General features: G+C 41.5%; 2 protein-coding genes across 2 annotated transcripts in view; one reads left to right on the top strand and one right to left on the bottom strand.

Moving 5' to 3' along the window:
- Positions 1-2,870, top strand: part of LOC139471603 (protein ELYS-like) — a 49,706-nt gene extending 46,836 nt beyond the window's left edge. Inside the window, exons 37-40 of the mRNA XM_071253982.1 lie at positions 278-395; positions 635-715; positions 934-1,129; positions 2,519-2,870. Of these exons, the coding sequence (XP_071110083.1) occupies positions 278-395; positions 635-715; positions 934-1,129; positions 2,519-2,720 (597 nt within the window). The 3' untranslated portion in view covers positions 2,721-2,870. The remainder of the gene's footprint in view (positions 1-277; positions 396-634; positions 716-933; positions 1,130-2,518) is intronic.
- A 7,853-nt stretch (positions 2,871-10,723) lies between these two features.
- On the bottom strand, positions 10,724-21,704 carry LOC139471659 (uncharacterized). Its single transcript, XM_071254088.1, has 3 exons — positions 21,237-21,704; positions 16,010-16,170; positions 10,724-15,320 (listed from the first exon to the last, which is right to left on the bottom strand). The coding sequence occupies exons 1-3, from the start codon at positions 21,321-21,323 to the stop codon at positions 12,707-12,709; spliced, it is 2,862 nt and encodes a 953-aa protein (XP_071110189.1). The 5' UTR covers positions 21,324-21,704; the 3' UTR covers positions 10,724-12,706.

The following is a 21,704-nucleotide window of genomic DNA, read 5'->3' as shown; positions in this document are numbered from 1 at the left end:
TACCCATGTCGCGAATCGAACGAGGGTCTTCGGCATGACGAGCGAACATTTTAACCACTAGGCTACCCGACCGCCCCCTTCACCCCTAGAAGTGGCGGACTAGCGAGTCTCAGTTGCTGAAGAAATACCTGTTTCATCAAGTTGTGATGTGTCCTGTTGTTGTCAGTAATGATATCAAGTAAGACTGATGAAGTTCATATATCCAAGCTTCCTCCAAATTCAGGAAAATGATTTTGTTACAGTTTCCCTTTTCTGACTTATTTCTTTGTATTTAAAGACAAAGTCAAGACGCAAATCTCCAGCCAGGAAGTCTGTGGCTTCAGCTCGACACTCTACCAGGATAAGATCAAAAGAGGTTACCATGGAAACACAAGAGTCAGTTGCCTCAAAATCAGGTAAAGTTGATAAAATTTGTTGGAAATATGTTTGTATAGAAATGTTGACTAAAGTCTGTCAGTGATGAATTAGCCCAATGACATGCAAGTCTAATTATTGTACCTTAAACATTTCCCTGAATTGTATTAGATGTCGTATCAGGTGGTTGAAATGTTGGTTGTGTATTATTGTACTAAAACAATGTAGATTGTTGCTCCAAGCGGTGTGTCACGCATACTCACTAACTCATCTTCCACAGAAGTTGCTGCTGCTGCTGCCAACACCTCGTCTTCCAGCTTTCTGTTCTCTGAGCCAATGTCGCTGGAGCCAGAACTACAAGGTGGGTACCTTGCCTTTCTCCGACAGCCTTGCTAAGGTTGGAACATGTCTTTACACTGACGGACTTACTGCCATCTGTTAGTCAACAAGATCTAGTTGTCAGAAAATCTGAAGAGATGCAGAATCAGCCATCTTTTCAGCCACTTTTGACAGACTGTTTGATCTTATGCTGTGTGCAGTGTTGAGTCCATTAACTGTAGCCTCTTTGTTTTACTTCAGCGAGACTCAGAGAACCGGGAACGCCCATCAAGGCGTTCGTCTTCTCCCCACCGATACAGAGGAAGAGGTCAGCGCCTGTCGTCAAGGAGGATCCTCCGACACCAGTTACCTCCCTTCTTCCCCCTCCCACAGGGATGGACGACGGAGCAGGACCTTCACAGAAACCAAAGACTAGGAAAGCAGTGAAGAAGGAGACGTAAGTACTTTGAACATTGCAGGAGACATGCTGGGTGGTTTTGTGTTACCTGCTCAACATCATTTTTTTTTCTTTTCTCCTCTGACCATAGTGCTGACATCACTTGGTTTATCTCAGTCCTGTAGGACCTCAGTCAGCACTGACAGGAATCCATATTGAAACTTGTGTTTGTTTGTTGGTTGTTTAACGCCCCACTCAGCAATATTCCAGCTTATGAGTGGTCTGTAAATACAGAAGGCGGCAGCAACATAAATAATCGAGCCTGGACCAGACAATCCAGTGTTTGACATCATGAGCATCGATCTATGGAATTCGGATACGATGACATTCATCAAACAAGCCTGACCACCCGATCCCGTTAGTCGCCTCTTACAAACATGCGTTGCTGAAGATTAGTTCTGACCCGGATCGTCACTTGGGTGTTGAACTTGTGACTTACACGATGCACCACAACCTGGCGGCAGTTGTGACCTTATAGAACATATCACATTGTTTCCCATGGATGAGTTGATAGAGCGTCTGCCTGGATACTTGAAGGTCGCTGGGTTGGTCTGTGATCGTGTCATAACAAAAGCCTTTAAAAGATGGTACAGTCATCTCCTGCGATAACGCGAGTCTTGGGGTTCATGGGCGACCCTGCGTTATCAGACACCCACGTTATTTCAGTTATGGAATGTAGGTCGGGTGATAGTTCAACTAACAAGGACATGAATATGTGTATGACACTTAAAGACATAAATGTACTTGGAAACGATAGAAAAATTGATGTGTGTTTGTGAGAAAAATATATGTGTATGATGGTATTTTTCTGTTTTTTTTCTTCAAGTAAGATCGATCTTTTGTACAAGTTTATGTACTTGTTGTTTTCCTGCCTGCTGCTCTGAATGAAACAAGGATTGATCAGACTGGTCGGGTCACTTTAGTGAGTAGGGTATCAATGTCAAACTGACATCGGATTACACTGGCATTCGTCAGAACGAGTACAAGCTGACGAACACGCACAGACACACACAGCTGATGAGGTTGCCACCTGCCATTATGAAATCAGTGTTAATATGTGATTTTCAATGTTAATTACATTGCTATTTAACTTTCAGGTTTAATTAAATTTAACCATTCAAATGCAACTGGAGTGATTTTGTTGGTTATTTTTAGCTTAATGCCCCTCTCTTACAAATAGCTGTTGCAGCCTCCTAGAAACATCAAACTATCATGTTTGTTTAACGCCGCACTCAGCAATATTCCTGCTATATGATGACGGCTTGTAAATAATCAAGCCTGGACCAGACAATTCAGTGATCGATATCGTGAACGCCATCAGGGTCGAATGACATGCTTTCAAGCAAGTCCGAGGTATCTTGTGTAGTAAAAGTGTATCAATTATTTCAGAAGCAAGAAGAAGAAGGTTGCAGAGCCTCCCCACAGTTCCCCGAGCGACAGCCCCATAAACTTTGTGAGCCCCGCCCCCCAACGCCGAGTGACGAGAGCCATGCAGGACAGGGAAGCTGCAGCATCCGGGACGACATCAACTGCAGCAGTGACAACAGCATTCAAGCGAAAGACAAGGAAGAAGGTGTCAAGATTAAATTGAGTGATGCAAACATTTCCGATACAGACTTCCTGTTACCCGAAAAGTGTTATTCACATGGATCTGAAGAGTTTTGGCCAAGTTTTTAAGAACCTGTCGAGGAGATTCCATGTTTGTGACATGGCGCTTTGTAGGAGATATTGTATTGTGTATCGTCCATGCTTGCAGGATGTAGTGGTCATTGCGGGATACAACATCAAAATATCGTCAAATTTTATTACTTGTATGATAGCATTTACATCTCTTGATACCATGGCGAAAGAGTCCCTGGTTTTCCATTAATGTGAATTGAATTGGCACCATGTACCTGATTATGAATAACGCTAGATCGATCAATTACAACGTCAACTCTCAGGGTTGATCTCAGGGTTGATCTCAGGGGTCAAGGGTGGGCACTGACAGACCAGTACTTTCTCTGGAGCCAGGCAATTTTTGGACACACAACAACACAAAACATGTTTGTTCAAGATATACAGTCAACAGATGTTTTTGTTGCCTCGAAATTACATTCTTCCCCCCCCCCCAAAGATGATGAAAAGGTCGGTCAATTATTGTGTACGGTGGTGGGGTGGTCGAGTAATACCCAGTTTCATTCAACACATCATGGCAAGATTTTTGTGTTCGCGTTATCTGAAGATTGTAGCCATGTGGTTAGGGTAGGACTCCAACAGGATGTAAAGACAAGGGAAACAAGTACAGTATGGTAGTGGAATTAAGTGGTTACAATTAGGTCAGATTTTGGAGATTTGGCCATTTTGTGTGAAGTGTCTGATGGCTGTGTTCTGGTGTTGGAGACTGTGTGAATGGTAAAAGTGCTTTTTGTGTCCAGTGATGTTTTTTTTAAGAGAAGTGAATTGCTTGTTTGAAGTCCTCCTCATCATGAGATGATTGTTTTCACGTGTAATAATCTTGGGAGGAAGTGATATGGATGATGTTGGAGATTTAAGAGTGCTGACAGCCGACCTGAATCATAGAATGTTGCGTCTTGTGTTGGTTCTTGCGCCAATCAGATGTTGTCTCTTTCAATCACTTTTTGTGTCCTCGCAGCCTCAATTTTGAAGTTTGATCTTAGCTAAGAAAAACCTCCACAGAATACAACTGTACCTCGTTTAAACACCTTTATGCATGTACATGCCATGGTGCTCAGAAAAGACTGTATGTTTAAAATATAAACTATATAATAGAGCACATTTTTGCCCCATTGTGTTTGTGTTTGGGCCACACAAGAGATACAGAAATAGTATATGCTTTTCTGAATCCTTTGCTCACACATATCAAGAAGTTTGAAGCTATATCACTGATTGACTGATCAGAAAGTTCACCTGACATGGTCTCCAGGACTTCCATGCCGAGTGGTATCATATCGGAGTAAAGACGTGGTTTTAATGAACCTGAGCTATGGAGGATACAGAATGGAGAACATCTTTCTGGTTCTAAGCTTGCAGAAACGGGAAGTTATTTATTTGAAATATACGAAGTGGTTACATAATAATGAACACAGATGACAGTAAAGTTATTTCAACCAATTACTAAAATCTGGGATATTTTGTCAGCTCTTTGTGATTAAATATGTTTAATATCATGGTTATGTTTCATACACAATTATTAATTATTCACACATTTCGTATATAATGTTAAATTGCCAAGAGATTTTTGCAGAAAATAATAACACATTGGCACACGTTCAGCCCATCCGATATGTACTGAATTATGGCTCAACTCCTTTATACAAAGTGATGGGTGCCAGCTCCATCATTCTGCGAACTGTTCTTGCTGATGCTAATGTCAAGATATTTTGTACAATTGTATTATGGAACGTTGGTAACCAAGGAAATATAATTACTGTTGAATCATTAGGAGAAGAAGGTTGGATGCTTAAATGATGTTGAAATTAATTTAATTAAATTCAAGTACAGATTGATTATCTAGCATTCACAGAATGAGTTTCTGAAATAGGTGGATTAAGAACCTGCTCCGTGTGGAAAATAGAGAGAATCATTTCTGTTTATATTTATTTTATACAAGAAGAAAGTTCAAGTAGAATATTCCTTTAGTTCTCACTGTTTTTGGTTCTAGATTAATAAGGTACATCTGTAACAACGATGTATTAAAATGCACAAGATAAAATTGAAACACAAGATGTATCAAATAGGTTTTTGTTGTACTGAAGATAATGTATTTTCTTTATGTTGTGATGTGCAATACAATATTCTAAAATCTATCAACATTTGAATTATTTAATAATGTGGATTATATTTTTGATCTGCTAATTCCTTTTTACATTATGACTTCAAAGAAATTTAGCTAGATAAAATAAACTGAAAAAGCAAAATAATCAAAGAAAATGAAAAAAAGTTTCGATTAAGACACAAGCTACCTAAGGTTAGCATGTGTTGGTATGGTTGTTGACTTGAAGAAAATGAGTGAGTTATGATTTGCTTTGCTGAAGGCTATTATGTGTTATATAAGTTAAGATGTGAATTACTCCGAGGTTAAGGTGCGAGTTACTCAGTGGGTGGATGAACGTGACAATGTAAGCCTGTGTTGTAGGATTTGTACATTTGTTAACATTTTGTAATATGTTGCTTTCGAGAATGTATTGTATGCTTAGTGTTCAGTGAACCATGTGCTGTAAGTCACTGACATATTTGTAAATTGTAAAAGTGTTCTTCTCTGATATATGTATTAAATGTGTATGGAATAAAAGCAAGATTTTCCTAAGTACTGATTTTTCTTGTTCTTGCAGACACTAACAATGAAACTGAAAATGTACTGAAAATATGGAAATTCATTTTGCCCTTGCAAATTTCAGAGATACCGGTATATGGTACATCAGATGCAAGAATCTTCGTTGAAAAAACCCTGCTACAATATGTTATACCAGAGACCATATACCAGTATATGGTCTCTGGTTATGGGGCGGTCAGGTAGCCTAGTGGTTGAAGCGTTCGTTCACCACACCGAAGATCCGGGTTCAATTCCTGACGCTTGCCACGCAGAAGATTCGGATTCAATTCCTGACATAGGTACAATGTGTGAAGCCCATTTCTGGTGTCCACCGCCGTGATATTGCTGGAATATTGCTAAAAGCAGCGTAAAATCATACTCACTCACTCTCTAGTTATAGGTCTTCAGCAACCAATGCTTGCCGTAAAAGGCGGCTATGCTTGTCGTAAAAGGCGACTAACGGAATTGGGTGGTCAGGCTCGCTGACTTGGTTGATGTACGGTCACCGATCCCAATTGCGTGGATCGATGCTCATGATATCAATCACTGGATTGTCTGGTCCAGACTCGATTATTTACAGGCTGTCCTCATATAGCTGAAATATTGCTGAGTGCGTTAACTAACTATATAAGTCCAGTTTCCACCCTTGCAGAACTAGGCTGGAATTCTGGAGTTTCATTTTGGCAGGATTAACGAGTCTATGCATAGTCCAATCAAATTCGTGTTACAAACTAGACATCCGGTCAGTAAACAACATGAATTTCAACATGCTGATTTCAGTCGACTGCAGGACGTGTACTGCCAACTGGGCGTCCACGGATATTTTCCAAATCTTTTCATGTTTTTAATCAAGGTGCTCACGTGATCTGATGCACGTCGCAGGGTAAGACCGTTTTATTACAAAATGGATCGGATTATCAGATGGTCTTGACTGGGCGCCGCCATTTTGTTTGAAGCAAATGCAAGTAATATGAGTGTGGCAGACTTGATCCTTCGTGGAGTTTTGTGATAGCAGTTTCTCGCACCAAAATAAGAGCGACACGATGGTGATCTTTGGCCATTTTCTACCGGACTTTTGTCTACCTAACTTGCCAAGTGCAGATTGGATACCTATCTGAAAACACCAAATTCCTGCCAGCTCTCAACACTATTCCGGATTAATTTAATTAATTATGGGGCCTGTTACTAATAACTGCTGTAACGTATTTCACCCATTGTATTGCCCTTTTTGTTGTAAAACTAAAACTGTTTCAATATAATTTACTGATTGTTCATTCATCTTGTGTGGTCATTTAGTGATCTCACAATTTAGTTCTGTGCCATCGAGAATTTCTGCAGAAACAATTTTTATTTGACCCAACCCAATCCTGCTTATTTTTCACTTGGAGAGTTAGATTAAATGATGCAAATTTTAATAGCATCTCAGACAATGTTCGAGAAATCTTAATACTCCGAATTAATACATAGGCAAATGGTGACGAAATAACTGGATTGTCTGGTCCAGACTTCATAGAGCTGGAATATTGAGCAATGCGGCGTTAAACAACAAACAAACAAACAATACTTGTTAAGCTTAGAAACATTAATTTCCTCTATTCCTTCATGTTTAGTTAGACTGGTATGTGGGCACCAATCTAGCATGGCCAGTGAGACTTTGCATTCAATGCTTCTTTGGTAAGTGGGGCCTAGAATAGCATCAATTTCTTGTTCAAGTTGCATTTTTTTATTAAAGGCCATGTAATCTCACTCCACTTTATGCTTTTGTTTGAAGAGAGACCTTTTCCATAGACGACCCAAGTGTTTGACTTCCTGACTGCACCGTTGGTTAATACCAGTCGTCTTTACTTGGTAAGGGGCTGCAAGTAGCTATGCAGAGTTGCGCCCCTTGGGCACGCCAGAAACCTCTGGTAGAAGGTTCAAATCCCGGTTCGCCCCGATTATGTTTCTAGGTTTGTCAGCACAATACCCTTGCGTGGGTTTCACCAAAGTGGTAAAGGTTTGAGACCTGCATTACGTGGGGCTTTCCTCCCACATCAAGCTGACACACTGATATAAATGGAATACTGTTAAAAGCGGTGTTAAACACAACTAACTCACTCACGCACTCATGGGTTCCTAATTTGTTATATAAAGCCAACTGCCAGTGTTCTCGGAGAGTTACATATACCTAGTCCTACACCAAGACTGGAATTTATATTTTTTAAGTAATTTCTTTTTACTAAAAGCCTCGGCAAGTCTTGATCAAACTTACCAAGTCTAGTTTGCTTGATTCCACACAGCTGAAGAGGAAAGGTTCTTACAAAAATCATTTTTTTAAAGACTGTTTTCACTGACTAGGTGTTAGTCTACATTTACCCGTCAAAGCAGGATATAATACACGCAATACAGCATAAGGGAGGTAACTCTGTATGAATTAGCTCCTGTCGGGAGTTTGTTTATAACTTGCATGTTAACCCAGGCACACGAGTAACTTCTGACCGGCATGTGCTTTGGAATTATCACATCTGCAATGTCCTGCGTAAGCTCATGTAACGAAATCGTATTTCCCGACATCTTGTGAATAGATAGAGTAGATAGACCTAAAGAAGCTGGGTTTTTTAAAATTTTGTTCCCCTGTGAAGCTGCACACACCTCGTTATAACGCGAGTCCACAAAAGACAAAAGCCCACCTTTGTTATAACGTGAGTGTACAGAAGACTGTATAGAGGAACCCCAAGTAACGCTACGGGGAATTTATATGCGCAGTCGGGATCAGAACATAAACACACCCAACCATTCAAGTTCGGGATTGAGCTACGAAGAGAAACATTTCCAGATTCATTAGGGTACGATCACATGTTGCAAAGCCTGATTGATATGTTGAATTTTACGCCGCTTTTAGCAATATTCCAGCAATATCACGGCGGGTAGACCAGAAATGGGCTTCACGCATTGTACCCAAGTGGGGAATCGAACCTGGGTCTTCGGCGTAACACGCCAACGCTTCAACCACAAGGCTACCCCACCGACCACGAGACAAGGGAAAATATCTCCCCACTTTTGTTCTGTACCTTTATCTAAGAAACCCTAACTCCCTCCCTCATTTTATCTATAAGAGTAATCTACATTCCAATGACGGAGTGAATTAATCACATTGAGAAAATGCCAGATTGTTGTCTTAAACTGTTACAATTGGTATTATTCCCAACTTAGTTGTTCACTCATGGTATCGTTCTGACATTAGTTTCCGCTCCATATGGTGTTTGGCATACTGGCCATGTCGTTGCAATTGCTGTGCGGAGTTGCGTCCCTTTGGCACACCAGGAATCTATGATCGTGGGTTCGAATCCGATATTCTCCCTGATCATGTTTCTAGGTTTGTCAGCTTTATCCTGCATCACCTCGGACGTCCTCTCACACCAAGATGGCACGCCGAAATAGAACAGAAATACTGTTCAAAGCGGCGTTAAACCCAACTCACTCACTCAAGCAGTCTGAAACGTAATACAAGTTAGGTGTCGATACTTGCGGAATATCGCCTTCGTTGATTTCTCACACTCAGGAATGAATACTCAAACAACTGAATTGTGACAAAATATAAATTTCTTTATTTCTTTGTCTGATATTAATACATTTGATATACACCACTAACAGCCGAATTACATCGTCATGGTAACCAGAAAATACTGTTTGATTGAAGGCCGCTGACAAGTCAAAACCACGATAAGCAGTAAGTCATGGGTGATGCTAAAAATGAGGATGTAAACAAATAATAAATCAAAATTAATAGACGAAGGAATATTACCATACTCTTTATGAATAGCGATATCTTTCTTGATTTAAAATCCGACGCTTTACTAAAATTGAGACATTTGAAAACCCCAACGATTTCCAATCGTCGAAAATAATTTGTTTTGATAATAATTAAATATATTAGTAAAATATCACTTTTTCGTTACCAATTGTAATTAAATACGTGTTTATATTTTAAGATATTAAACCTTTAATCAAATACCGTAACATGAGTTATTTTTTTTTAAACGATGTGATGTATACTCCTGTTGCATGAAAGTCACAAATGCTAGTTCCAAATAAACATTGTATTTCAACAATCATAAAATTGTGTTCCTGCTTGGTTTAATCAGTGGTTTTCCTTTGAAACGAGAAAACGCCGTTTAGTGTTGAACAACATGGAATTCTATCCGAAATTAATTTTCTACGTGAGTAATTATTTACATATGAATAGCGTTGGACGGAGGAGATAAGGTCTTTGTACCCTTTACACTACACGGGACAAATGAAACATCTATCTGTGCGCTGCAGTTGGAAATATTCGCCCCACTCTGTAATCGTGTAACAAGAGGCTACCCAGAACATGATTGAAATTACGCTCAGGAATCAGCCGAAGAGATTGATATTACCGGAGCCCAGTTGCACAAAGCTATCTTAGCGCTAAGGTGATTGTAACTCCCATACTTTAGAGGCTTACGACAGGGCAACGCTTTGTGCAACGGGGCCCAGATCCTGACTGACAATCGTACACTTATCCGAATTAACAATCCACGAGATATGAACAAAACACACAATCTTGACGGTGCAAGTAAGATACCAGGCTTTCTATACTCAAAAAACACTTTCGAATTGTCCAGTTAAATTTCACAATGTTTAGTCCATTTGGCCACAACAAACCAACCATGATCAAAGATGTTTAATTACCACTACTGAACCTCGACTGAACCTCTTTCTGTATGCTCACGGGGATTATTCATATTTACGACGAGCCCAAAATATGTATATAATTTAAATTATAACAGTCGAGCACCAGTTTCATTCAGCCTCATTTCTAATTCACTGAGCAGGATCCCAGTGACTGCGGATCATCCTCCCCTATCCATGGCATTATATGTCAAATCAGTCATGATAAATACCCTGGATACATCCACCACCACCACCACAACTTCGTGACGTCAACATATCAAATGTTGAAACCGAAACTGGGTTATGGTAATAAGGTATTTATGACATCAGAACTGAGATACAATGCCCCGGATATTCGAGTGAATCAGTTGCCGTAGCTAAATTTGTGACATGGTTGATTGTGTTGATCGCACCCGACAACGTGGACCGTTGCTCATAATGTTGCTTATGTTGTGTGTTCCAGGCTGAAATTTTACAGACCGCCGTGATATGGTAAAATCAATAAACAGAGACTGGGTTTAACAGCTCTTAGTGCGATATTTCAGTACAACACGGTTGTCAGGTTGTGTGCTGAAAACCCGAAGTATCACAGATCATCGGGAGAAACTCGGGCGAGTATGGTCCTGCTACGGATAAGGGACGTAACTCTGCACAAACAAACAAGGACGTGTGATGCACACGGGTAGTCGATATACGCGATATTCGAGAGAAAATACTCGATAATCTGGAAAAAATGGAATATCTTTTTTTATGTGAGTATAAGGATATTAAAACAGGTCCTGAAGGATTTCTTCATAAATACCAAACATTCAATATATTCGAGACAACAGATAAAAATAAGCACCACAGCACAACCATAGATATAATACATATATTGCACTTTTCGCCGACCGTATAAGAATATAGGTTAAAAACTAAAAACACAATATTCGACATATACAAACAACAAAATATACAAATAGCTATTGATGTGGGTACATTGGAGAAGCCGAATGTGGATACAGTATATAGAAAAAGAAACCTTTTGAAAAACACGTATTACAATAACGCTTCTATTTTTACTCGCCGTTTTTTTCATAAAAAATAATCCCATTTGTCTTATTGCATTATAAGAGCGAAGTCAACTTTCCCGATATAACGAATTGAAATATAGTTCGAGGTATCTGAATTTTCTTCGCAGGAATATTATCGTTAATAACAAAAGCTTCGATAAACCGACTATTTGAACTTTACGACTTTTATTCAAGTAATCTGTATGCATTGTGACATATCTATATACTGCTCATATCTTGAAATGGAAATGCTATCTAGAATTTTGATTGTGTGCTTCTCACGAGCACGTCATGGACGGAAGATAACATGACATTTGTCGTGCGACGTCATGGACGGCAGATATAATGACATTTGTCGCGGGACGTCATGGACGGCAGATAACATGACATTTGTCGCGGGACGTCATGGACGGCAGATATAATTACATTTGTCGTGCGACGTCATGCACGGCAGATACAATGACATTTGTCGTGGGACGTCATGGACGGCAGATAACATGACATTTGTCGCGGGACGTCATGGACGGCATATATAATTACATTTGTCGTGGGACGTCATGGACGGCAGATACAATGACATTTGTCGCGGGACGTCATTGACGGCAGATAACATGACATTTGTCGCGGGACGTCATGGACGGCAGATATAATGACATTTGTCGTGGGACGTCATGGACGGCAGATAACATGACATTTGTCGCGGGACGTCATGGACGGCATATTTAATTACATTTGTCGTGCGACGTCATGGACGAAGGGTAATGATTACGTTTATTAAAGGATCGAAAATGGGATCGGTTTGATGCAAGTCTGGTGTATATAATTAAGGAACCCTGCATTTCCTTATGAAGAAAACAGTGCCAACAATACTATATATATTGACAGTAATATTGCATAACCCCTAATTGTACCGCGCACTTTGATATTGTATAGTGGTTACATAATGGAGGGTATTGCACACACACACACACTCTCATACACACCCACACACGCACATGCGCATATGCGATCTCTATGCACTAACAGTCATATGTATTTGACTAGTGTGATAAAGTGAAAAAACTGTTTCCAGCGATATGATTGAGCTGACGAGTTTGCTAATTCTTAGGAATTCAGTAGTTGTCCTTTATTCGAATCTTCGGAACCCAGAGAATATTATCAAACACAAACAAGAAGTGCTACTTAAATGTCGATAATCCCGACTTTGACACAAAGTCTTTGAGAGTTTCCTTTCGTGTTATGATGAAGTCAATCTCAGATTAATTCTTTGAAATGAAACAAAAATGGAACTGGCCTCATTAGCACAAGAATATTGCACAGTTACATATGTCTTTTCAAATGCTAATGTTACAAATGACTTCATAGCGACACCCTGCATTAGTTAACATCTAACGAGAACTCATACCTTTTTGGAACACAACATAATTTTGGTCATTTAATTTGATCAAAGTAGATTCGTGAAGTTGTTCCCGAAGAATCCAGACCGTTTTAATGGTCACTTAGAACACCAGACACACACCACATCATAAACTCTCAGTCATCGCCCCCGGAAAGCATTCCAAACTTCCGGTATCTGTAAGGAGCTTCCGGGTGTTTGCGCATGTGCCAGTTCATAGCATTTCGCTGGCGACATCTATAGTCACAGAAGTCACACTTAAGCGGTTTTTCATCCTTGTGAATTAACAAATGTACCTTAAGATGGCGCTCAGCCGCAAACTCCTTGTAGCATCCGGGCCATGAGCACCGGTAGGCCCGGATGTTGAAATGTTTCACACGAATATGTTCTTGAAGGTGGAACTTCTTCATGAACTTCTTTTTGCAGCCATCATAAACACACGTGTACTCCTTCTTACTGGAGAACTCTTTCGCCAGTTCCAGTTCTTCAGGATTCATTTCTTCCTCACAATACTCTTCCTCCTTCTCCTCGTGGGTTTCTCTGTGAGCATCAAGACTCTTCTCCGTGAAAAACACTTTCCCGCATTCATCACAGCGATAATTATCAATTCCCTTCTTCTCATCACCATGTACCTCTCTCCTGTGTTCGCAGAGATCGGAGAAAGATTTCAGTTGTTCGTCACACACATCACATTGTAATGACTCCGTCTTGAGGTGAAGGCCGCTGCTCAAAGGGAGGTTACTGTTGTAGTTCTCACTGCATCGTTCGCACTGAAAGCTCTGAGGTGCATCCGGGTCCTCCCCTGCCTTGCCCTGAAGGAAACTGTAGTATTCCAAGCCGCAGGTCAGACAGAAGAACTTGACCGGAACGTGTTGCTGTTTGTGGGTCTGTTTCTCATCTGCTGGGACGATTTCGTTGCATACCTTGCAGTGGTAGAGCTCGTGGAACATATTCTTAGACAGAGGGGAATCGTCCACTGTGGAGGTGGGAGACACAGTGACCCTTTCCAAGGGCTCTGTTTGAGGAACTGGGGATGCATTGTTAATGTCTGTGCTGACTGGTGGAGCAGGGACGGGTTCTGGGGGAGCTTGTGGAAGGCCAGCCTTTGGGGAATCTGTTGGAGCTTTGTGTCTTGAGCCTCTTGGTCTTATTCTAAAAGATGTACATATGAAGTTCTCGCCTGATTTTATAAGGTTGCTGGATTGTCGCTTTCTCGGTTTGATGTTGATCAGTGATTTGGAAGACAGGAGCATCTCTTGAAACATGGCACCGTTTGATCCTTTAGTTGTTGCAGTACCTTGGTCTGGGGTTTCAAGGGGTTGTGTCGTTGGAGCGGGGAATTGGTCTGGGTGAAAGGACTTTGAATCCTGGGATTCAGGCACAGTTTGAAGTTTTTTTAATTTATCATCTTCAGTTGAAGTGTCTGCTCCAATACTGTGAGTACTGAGTATAGAGAGCATTGATCCATCGGCAGATATGGAGGCGGACTGACTAGGAAGGGTTGTCGCTACTGGGGTATATAGGCTGTCTTTCTTGGGCTTCTTCTCTGCAAGGAGGTGGGAAAGAACTGGAAGCTTCGGAGGTCGGCCCCTTTTTCTCACTGGCTTACCCAAAGCAGATATTGTAGCATTAGGGTACACCATCATCACAGACTGTGTTGTAGAGGGTGAGTGTGTTGCTGAAGTTGCTAGTGTTGATTCTGAAGTTGCTATGTCCTGGGATGACGTAACAGGGAGAAGCGTCATGGAAGGTTGCGTTGGAGGAGGCACTGGGGGGGCTGGAGGATGAGCCTTGCTTCGAGATCGACGGCTCCAGGGCAGCTTGAGAATACTCGTATACACACCTGGGAACATCGTGTTCTCAGCAACAACTTTCATTTCATTTGACCTCACTGGTTTGGATGCCTTATTTCCCTTGTTGACTGATCCTGGCTTTCTGCCCCTTCTTGCTGGCACATGAGGTTGTGGTTGTGGTTGCTGGGGCTGTTGTTGCTGTTGTAGCTGAAACTGCTGAAGCTGTTGCTGTGGCTGAGGTTGAGATTGTGGTTGTAGTTGGGATTTAGGAGCAGCTTGCACCTGGACGGCCGGCACAGTCTGCAAGAAGGGGATGGCTACTATTTGCTGACCACTACTTGTTTCAACGTTGATATTACTCGTCATAACCCCTTGTCCACCGTCGACGTTGGTGACCGTCGGCAGCTGCATCGACATCTGCACCGGCATCATGATGTTGCACTCGTTCTTGTCACCACTGAGAGTAAATGTCCCCGAGCCGGGCACAGCAGATGACATCACAACCCTGCACTGGTTTGGCATGGCAGAGGTCATAACCAACCCCCCTTGGCTTGACACGTGGGACATGATGACGTCAGATGTCATCATCACACAAGGAGAAGACGACACGGTGGGAGAAGCAGGACTCCTGTCTCCTCCAATCAGCTTCCTCTGTAGCTGTCCGACCAGGGTCTTCTTGTCTTGTGGACCAATGGCACTCTCTGGAGTTGATCTCTCAGACTTCACAACGACTGACAGATCCAAGGGTTGATCTGTTCCAGTTCCAAAGGGGCTGTCACAGCCATGATCTATGAAGCCACTGTCCACGAGTGGAGAGCTCCGATTCATGTCCATGTCAAACATGCCCCTCTCTGAGGAGTCCCTCATGACCTGCTTGTCGTCCACAACTGTCGGTGGAGGACTCTTCTGCTCCTCCTCCTCCACCAGGGGGCGGTGCCAGGACGACCGAGCTGGAAGTCTGAGGAAGAGAAGACCAAAGTAAACTGGGGTTTGTCACTGATACCAAATTACAGAAATACGAGGTAAGAGAATTTCATTTTGGCTCCACAATAATACTTTATAATATGACGTTTATCGGAAATGCCCACACGACTGACGTGCACGTTGTTGACGATACTACACTAAACTACTATAGTACAGAGTACATGTGTTCAAGACAACTTGCTCATGTTGTAACAGTAGAGAACACTTTGTGATATAATCATAAATAAGTGTCCGAGATATGTCTAATTCTAATTTTACATTTAATAGGATTTCTTTCATGTTTCTCACTTATAAAGTAAAACAGCTTGAATATTGGTGACTGGCGTTAAACAAAAAAGAAAAACACAAACAAGCCGGACAACCATGTCCCTAGAGTGAGTGAGTGGGTGAGTTGGGTTTAACACCACTTTCAACAGTATTCCAGATACATCACTGCATGTCAGCCCGAAGTGATGCAGGTCTAAGACGTTTACCAGTTCGGTGAAACCCACGAGCACGGGATGTTGCTGACAACCTAGAAACATAATCGAGGCAACCGGGATTCGAACCCACATTCACAGATTCCTGGCGCGCCAAAGGGACGCAACTCTGCACAGCTAATTGCGGTGCCTTAGACGACTAGACTACTACACCACGACCGTTTCCCTTGCTGTGGACACTGACCTGTGGTAGTCGTTGAGCAGGTTCCTCATCAGGGTGGTCGTGTCAAGGTTAGTCGCGTGTTTCAGCTGCTGAAAGTCCTTGAAGATGTCGGAGGGAATCTCGATGGCCTGGCCCGGATCGGCAGCTGGCGGGGACCTGTCTTCGCCCTCGTCCTCGCACGCCTGAAACATCAACCAAGATACCTTTTCTGAATGAGCAAAAATATTTCTTTGGTAGGACATCCAGTGGTTGATTGGTTGGTTTGTTTGTTGCTTAACGTCGCACTCACCATTATTCCAGCTATATGACGGCGGTCTGTTAATTATCGAGTCTGGACCAGACAATCCAGTGATTGATATCATGAGCATCGATCCACGCAATTAGGATCGATGACATGCTTCAACCAAGTCAGCGAGCCTGACCACCCGATCCCTTAAGTCGCCTCCTATACAACAAGCATAGTCGCCTTATTACGGCAGGCCCGGTTGCTGAAGACCTATTCTACCCGATCTTCGCGCGTCAGGACATCCAGTGTATAGAATCAAGAGGTAATACTGGTTTTTTTTCAAGTTATTTCTTGAACATTTTTTTCACTGTCGTGGAAAGAAACAATCGTTATTCCCGTGAATTTAATATGATAATACATAGCAAAATAATCGATACTTTGTTAATTGTTCGTTTTAAACTGAGAGACATCATTCTTTTAACAGTCCCTAATTCAGTTTCTACTTTTAGGCATCTTGTGCATGGTTTGGGAATCTGTTCAAAAAAGAAAAGGCTCAGTCGATGACTAAAAATAACATAAAATGACAAAAGAAAGCTGTCTTCCATTGTGTGTGTGTGTGTGTGTGTGTGTGTGAGAGAGAGAGAGAGAGAGAGAGAGAGAGAGAGAGAGAGAGAGAGAGAGAGAGAGAGAGAGAGAGAGAACTGCCGGGCAAAATGAAGTATTTAACATTATAGTGAGTGAGTGAGTATGGTTTTACGCCGCTTTTAGCAATATTCCAGCAAAATCACGGCGGGGGACACCAGAAACGGGCTTCACACATTGTACTCATGTCGGGAATCGAACCCGGGTCTTCGGCGTGACGAGCGAACTCTTTAACCACTAGGCTACACGACTGCCCATTTAACATTAGATTTGACTACATAATTACAAACGTTCTCAAACTATCCCAAGGCTGAAAACAATCGCTGAAACACTCCAAACTCAAGGTCCAAAACACAACCATGATATCCGTATCAAATACACCACCATTGAATAACCATTTCTTGTTTGTTTCAGTTTAAGCCACCATCAAACATGGACGTATCCTTTCTTTTGCCCGGAAGTTTTTTTATACTGAGGAGTTTTTTGTACCGAATGCAAGATAACAATATTTATGATTTTAAAGTTGATGACGTAAAACCCGTAACTACATAACGACAACGCTTCCAGATCATAATTGCATGCCGAAGCACGACGTGATCAGCTGCTATAAAATGAACCTTTAATCCATTTACTGCTGTAAGATCTGTGGGTGCCTGTGCTTTGGCGCAAAGCATTCTGGGACGTATGAACCGAACCATCATACTTTATCTATCAAACACGTCTTCCGAGATACATCACTACCAGTGACATGCGTCCTCTTTAGATGTGAGTAGTAATATCTGTTAAATCGTTCCCCGGTTAAGTTCTGTGACACAATGATAGCATATCTGTTATGAACACAGTTAGAACTATTCCGAATTTTTGTTGGTCATTATCAGTATGTCAAAAAGCTTACAAGCTTGTAAAATATTTGGTATCACTTTGACGCCTAAGATACTGGTACTATTTTTGGGGTTTTATTGTAAAGAGCAGTGTTAACCTCGTGGTGAGTAAGCGCCCCCGCCTAGACTGACATTTAGTCCCAGGAATAAAGAAATTTAAAAAATAGAAATTTACAAAATAAAATAAAAATCCAAATGGAGCCCAGAACAATGCTTAATTTCATGCCTAGAGCTGAGGCAATCTAGACTCGCCCAATCATTCTAGACTTGAATTCGACTCGTTTTTAAATTCCTTCTTTTGGGTCTGGGAGACGGACTATCCCCGCCATGGCTTGATTAGTGCTAAAAGCGGCTTAAAACAATAGTCACTCACATCAGGAGCGACAGATTGTACCCCATCTCAGTTTGTCTATCAACAGTCTGAGTACTCATGCACTGATCGTGCCCTGCAGTCATTAGAAACGCCCTTGTTCCTAGACTGTGATTGAACGCTGTAGTTAAACATGCACCAAGACACCTTACTCTCTTATTGACATCACTACGTGACCAGAGGAGTCCAGATTTCTGAATAAAATGTTTCATCATTATCAGAACCACTTTTTATGAAGGTTTTTTTGATACACCAGACTGATTTTTTTTTAGTGGGTGTTTTTGTATGTTTGATGTTGTTTTGTTTGTATGTTGTAGTTTTTTTGTTTTGTTTTTTGTTTTTGTGTGTGTTGTTGGTGTGGGTCTTTTTTTTTTTTTCTTTTTGTTTGTTTGTTTGTTTTTTGTTGTTGTTTTTTTTTTTTTTTGGGGGGGGGGGGGGGTGCTTGGGAGGAAATACAAGACAAGGAAAAAACATGTGCGAAACAGTGGAGAAATAGAAAAAGATCTACTTTTGTTGTATGTGTTGAAGATTATGGTGAAATGTCCCCAGATACCCGGATTCCTGCGACGCGAACGACACAGAAAGCTGTCTTCCAGTGTGTGTGTGTGTGTGTGTGTGTGTGTGTGTGTGTGTGTGTTATGGGGTGTGCTGGTATAATTGCATCTCGGTGGATTCCGCTGGGGCTGGTATCTGGCTTTACATATTCTACCATATCGATAATCGAACCCGGGTCTTCGGCATGGCGAAGTCAGATCTCTAACCACTAGACTAAACTCGTGAAGATCCGGGTTAGAATTGGTCTTCAGCAACCCATGCTTGTAAGAGGCGACTAACGGGATCGGGTGGTCAGGCTCGCTTATTTGGTTAATGCAATTGTGTGGATCGATGCTCATGATGTCAACCACTGGATTGTATGGTCCAGACTTGATTATTTACAGATCGTCGTCATATAGCTGGAATATTGCCGAGTCCGGCGTTCAACAACAAATAAAAAACACAAAAACCACTACACTACATAAACCACTTCTTGACAGGCGACCTCCTACCTATCGCCATACTTTGGAATACACCAAATCAAGGTTCATCTACTCCGAACAGTATAACGACGGTAATGACGTCAACACCAAGCTGTGATAAGAAAAACTTGTTATATTTTATCTTCATGTTTTGCTGCAATATTTCACTAATGCGGACATGTAACGTGTGGCTGTGAATGACTGTCAAACAATGACGAGGCACGGATAGGAAAGTAACGGACTACACAGGAACATCGCAGTACAAACGGCCGGTTCTATGACGTGTTCGGGTGTCTCGTTTCAACAACAGTGTGACTGTCTTGGACCTCGTCCAGGGACAGTGCTATCGACGCGCACATGTCGCTTATATAACCGAGAATACTTAGAGAGAGAGAGAGAGAGAGAGTTCATTTTATCATCCGATTTAAACACACTAAATAATCCCGACATAGAAGCACCGTTAAAATAAGTGATACTTCGCAGAGCACGGATTAGCCAGCCAAACCCAAACGAACATCCAATTTGCCCATTTCCCGAGAACATAAACATCTTTCAAATAGCAGTTCATAAATAGATGAATAAAAATAGAATATAACCAGTAGCTAAAGGAGCTCGCGTGCATTCCGATGCTATATGATGAAATAGAGCCAGTTCGGCAGTCCCTTATAAGGAAGTGCACAGGGAGAGTTATCTCATAGTATTACTGATCTGGAAGGGAAACAGACCCGCACCAAAGGTCGTCCCTCTCAACGGAGCTCGTTGGAATTTTGTGTCTAACCTGTTTCATGTTTTGGATTGTTTTCTAGGAGGTTTAAATTTACAAACCGGAAGTTTAACGGATACAATTTTCGTAAGAATGTCATAGGTCTGAACGTCAGGTACCATTAATGGACAAAGACATAATTGGATGTGGCAGGGTTTGTGATGCAACAATCTAATTGAAATGGGGGATCTCCTACGACAGAGGGTGATCCCCTACCGTCCCCCTTTGACCAGTTGATAACTCCCACATGTGCAATTACCCCCTCCCCCGTTGACAGACGCACCCCCCCCCCCCCCCCCCCCCCCCTTCCCCGGCGTGAGTGGGTTGTAAACAATGGATCTAGGTGTTGCTTCGCCTGCTTTTAAACTAAACATGGCAACGAGCTTAGTCTCAGCCATATATGAACGTTTTACATTCAAAATAAAACCTGCACTAAATGTGCTGTAGCGCTAACACCTTTAGAATCGTTAAGAAATTCAGAGATGTATGTATATATACGTACTACCATACTGGTATATTCCTCGTAAAAATGTCAAATAAACTTGAGGCGATAGGGAGAACATAGACCATATGGTGGGAACATGCTTTTGAAACTGACATGCAAGGAAAATGATAAAAAGTATCTATTTCAGTGCGGAATACAATATTTATTTTTTTAAAGGATGTAGAACATTTTCTAAGAAGTATATTTCAAATATATCATTAAAGTATTGACAAGTATCATACCAAACCTGAAGTGACATACACAAATAATTTTTAAGTGCACAACTGGTTCACGAAAATATTCCTCCATGGGGTTTCCTGTTTTCGTGATTGAGTGCACGTGCGTTTTAGTTACTGCGTGTTACGTAATGATACATACTTCTTAAATTATGCAGTCGAGGAGTCACGGCGAATGATTCAGTTTCCGTTGTTTGAAACAAAACAACTAACAGCAAAAAGCTTCAAGCACATAATAAAAATAAAATAAAATAAAATAAAATACTAATAAAATAATTAAATAAGTTATAGTATACCGAAGTAAACGTTCCGTTAGTTTCAGCGAAGCACACGTTCTTGGTCAATAAGTCAATTGTTCAATCATTCCCAAAACAAGGGAACATGTTCATTTCAAGCGGTGTGTATTTCAACACTTCAATGCATTTCATATTCACGACAGAATGGAATAAATATCAACATTTCAACTAGGTGTATATGATTATCAACCTTATTCACTCCGAAAATACGTGATCACGTGGTTGATACACACAATAACCATGAAACAATAACAAAATCTCCAGTCATGTCTATTTCACGTGATGTACATATCATGTCTATTTCAGTCAGACATGGCGTTGGTGGTGTACTTACGGACTGTGTCGGAGAATGATCAAAGGTGTGGGGTCCATTTCGCCAATGCTTATTCGTAGGTCGAGCACTTTTCCGCCTGTGAGACATGGTCAAACTCTCAGAGTTATTCAAGACCAAACTTTAAACACATCCTTCCGTTCTCATAGTATCCTCTGGCATTATCTGGTGAAATACAGGAATGTCTTCAGATGCCCCAATATCCAAAGTAACTGCTCCTAGTTTCCGAATACGAGTCGACACGCATGAAGTTAGCTTGAACCCCACAACACAAACTTTTCCGATTCTATCTAAAGTAATGTGCCCCCAAACCCTTGCCATCTCCATGGCAACGGGAGCTTTATTTTCGCCTCGCATCGCGTGCATTTCCAAATTGGTAAGAAATAGGCCAAACCAGAGTACCCTGCCCATATATGGAGGTGTTAAACGCCGCCGGATCCCCTTTCAACAAATGCTACCTTTTCAGCGTGG

This window comes from Haliotis cracherodii, unplaced genomic scaffold (assembly GCF_022045235.1).
Source record: "Haliotis cracherodii isolate W230 unplaced genomic scaffold, xgHalCrac1.p SCAF_23, whole genome shotgun sequence".
In the NCBI taxonomy this organism is placed as follows: domain Eukaryota; kingdom Metazoa; phylum Mollusca; class Gastropoda; order Lepetellida; family Haliotidae; genus Haliotis; species Haliotis cracherodii.
This window is presented reverse-complemented; position numbering and strand designations above follow the sequence as displayed.

Bases quoted from the DNA above. Each gene is read 5' to 3' on its own strand.
- LOC139471659 (XM_071254088.1), bottom strand. From the start codon at position 21,323: ATGTCTCACAGGCGGAAAAGTGCTCGACCTACGAATAAGCATTGGCGA. The intron at 16,171-21,236 runs GTAAGTACACCA...TTGATGTTTCAG, and splicing joins ATCATTCTCCGACACAGTCC to GCGTGCGAGGACGAGGGCGA. The intron at 15,321-16,009 runs GTCAGTGTCCAC...TCTCTTCCTCAG, and splicing joins CTGCTCAACGACTACCACAG to ACTTCCAGCTCGGTCGTCCT.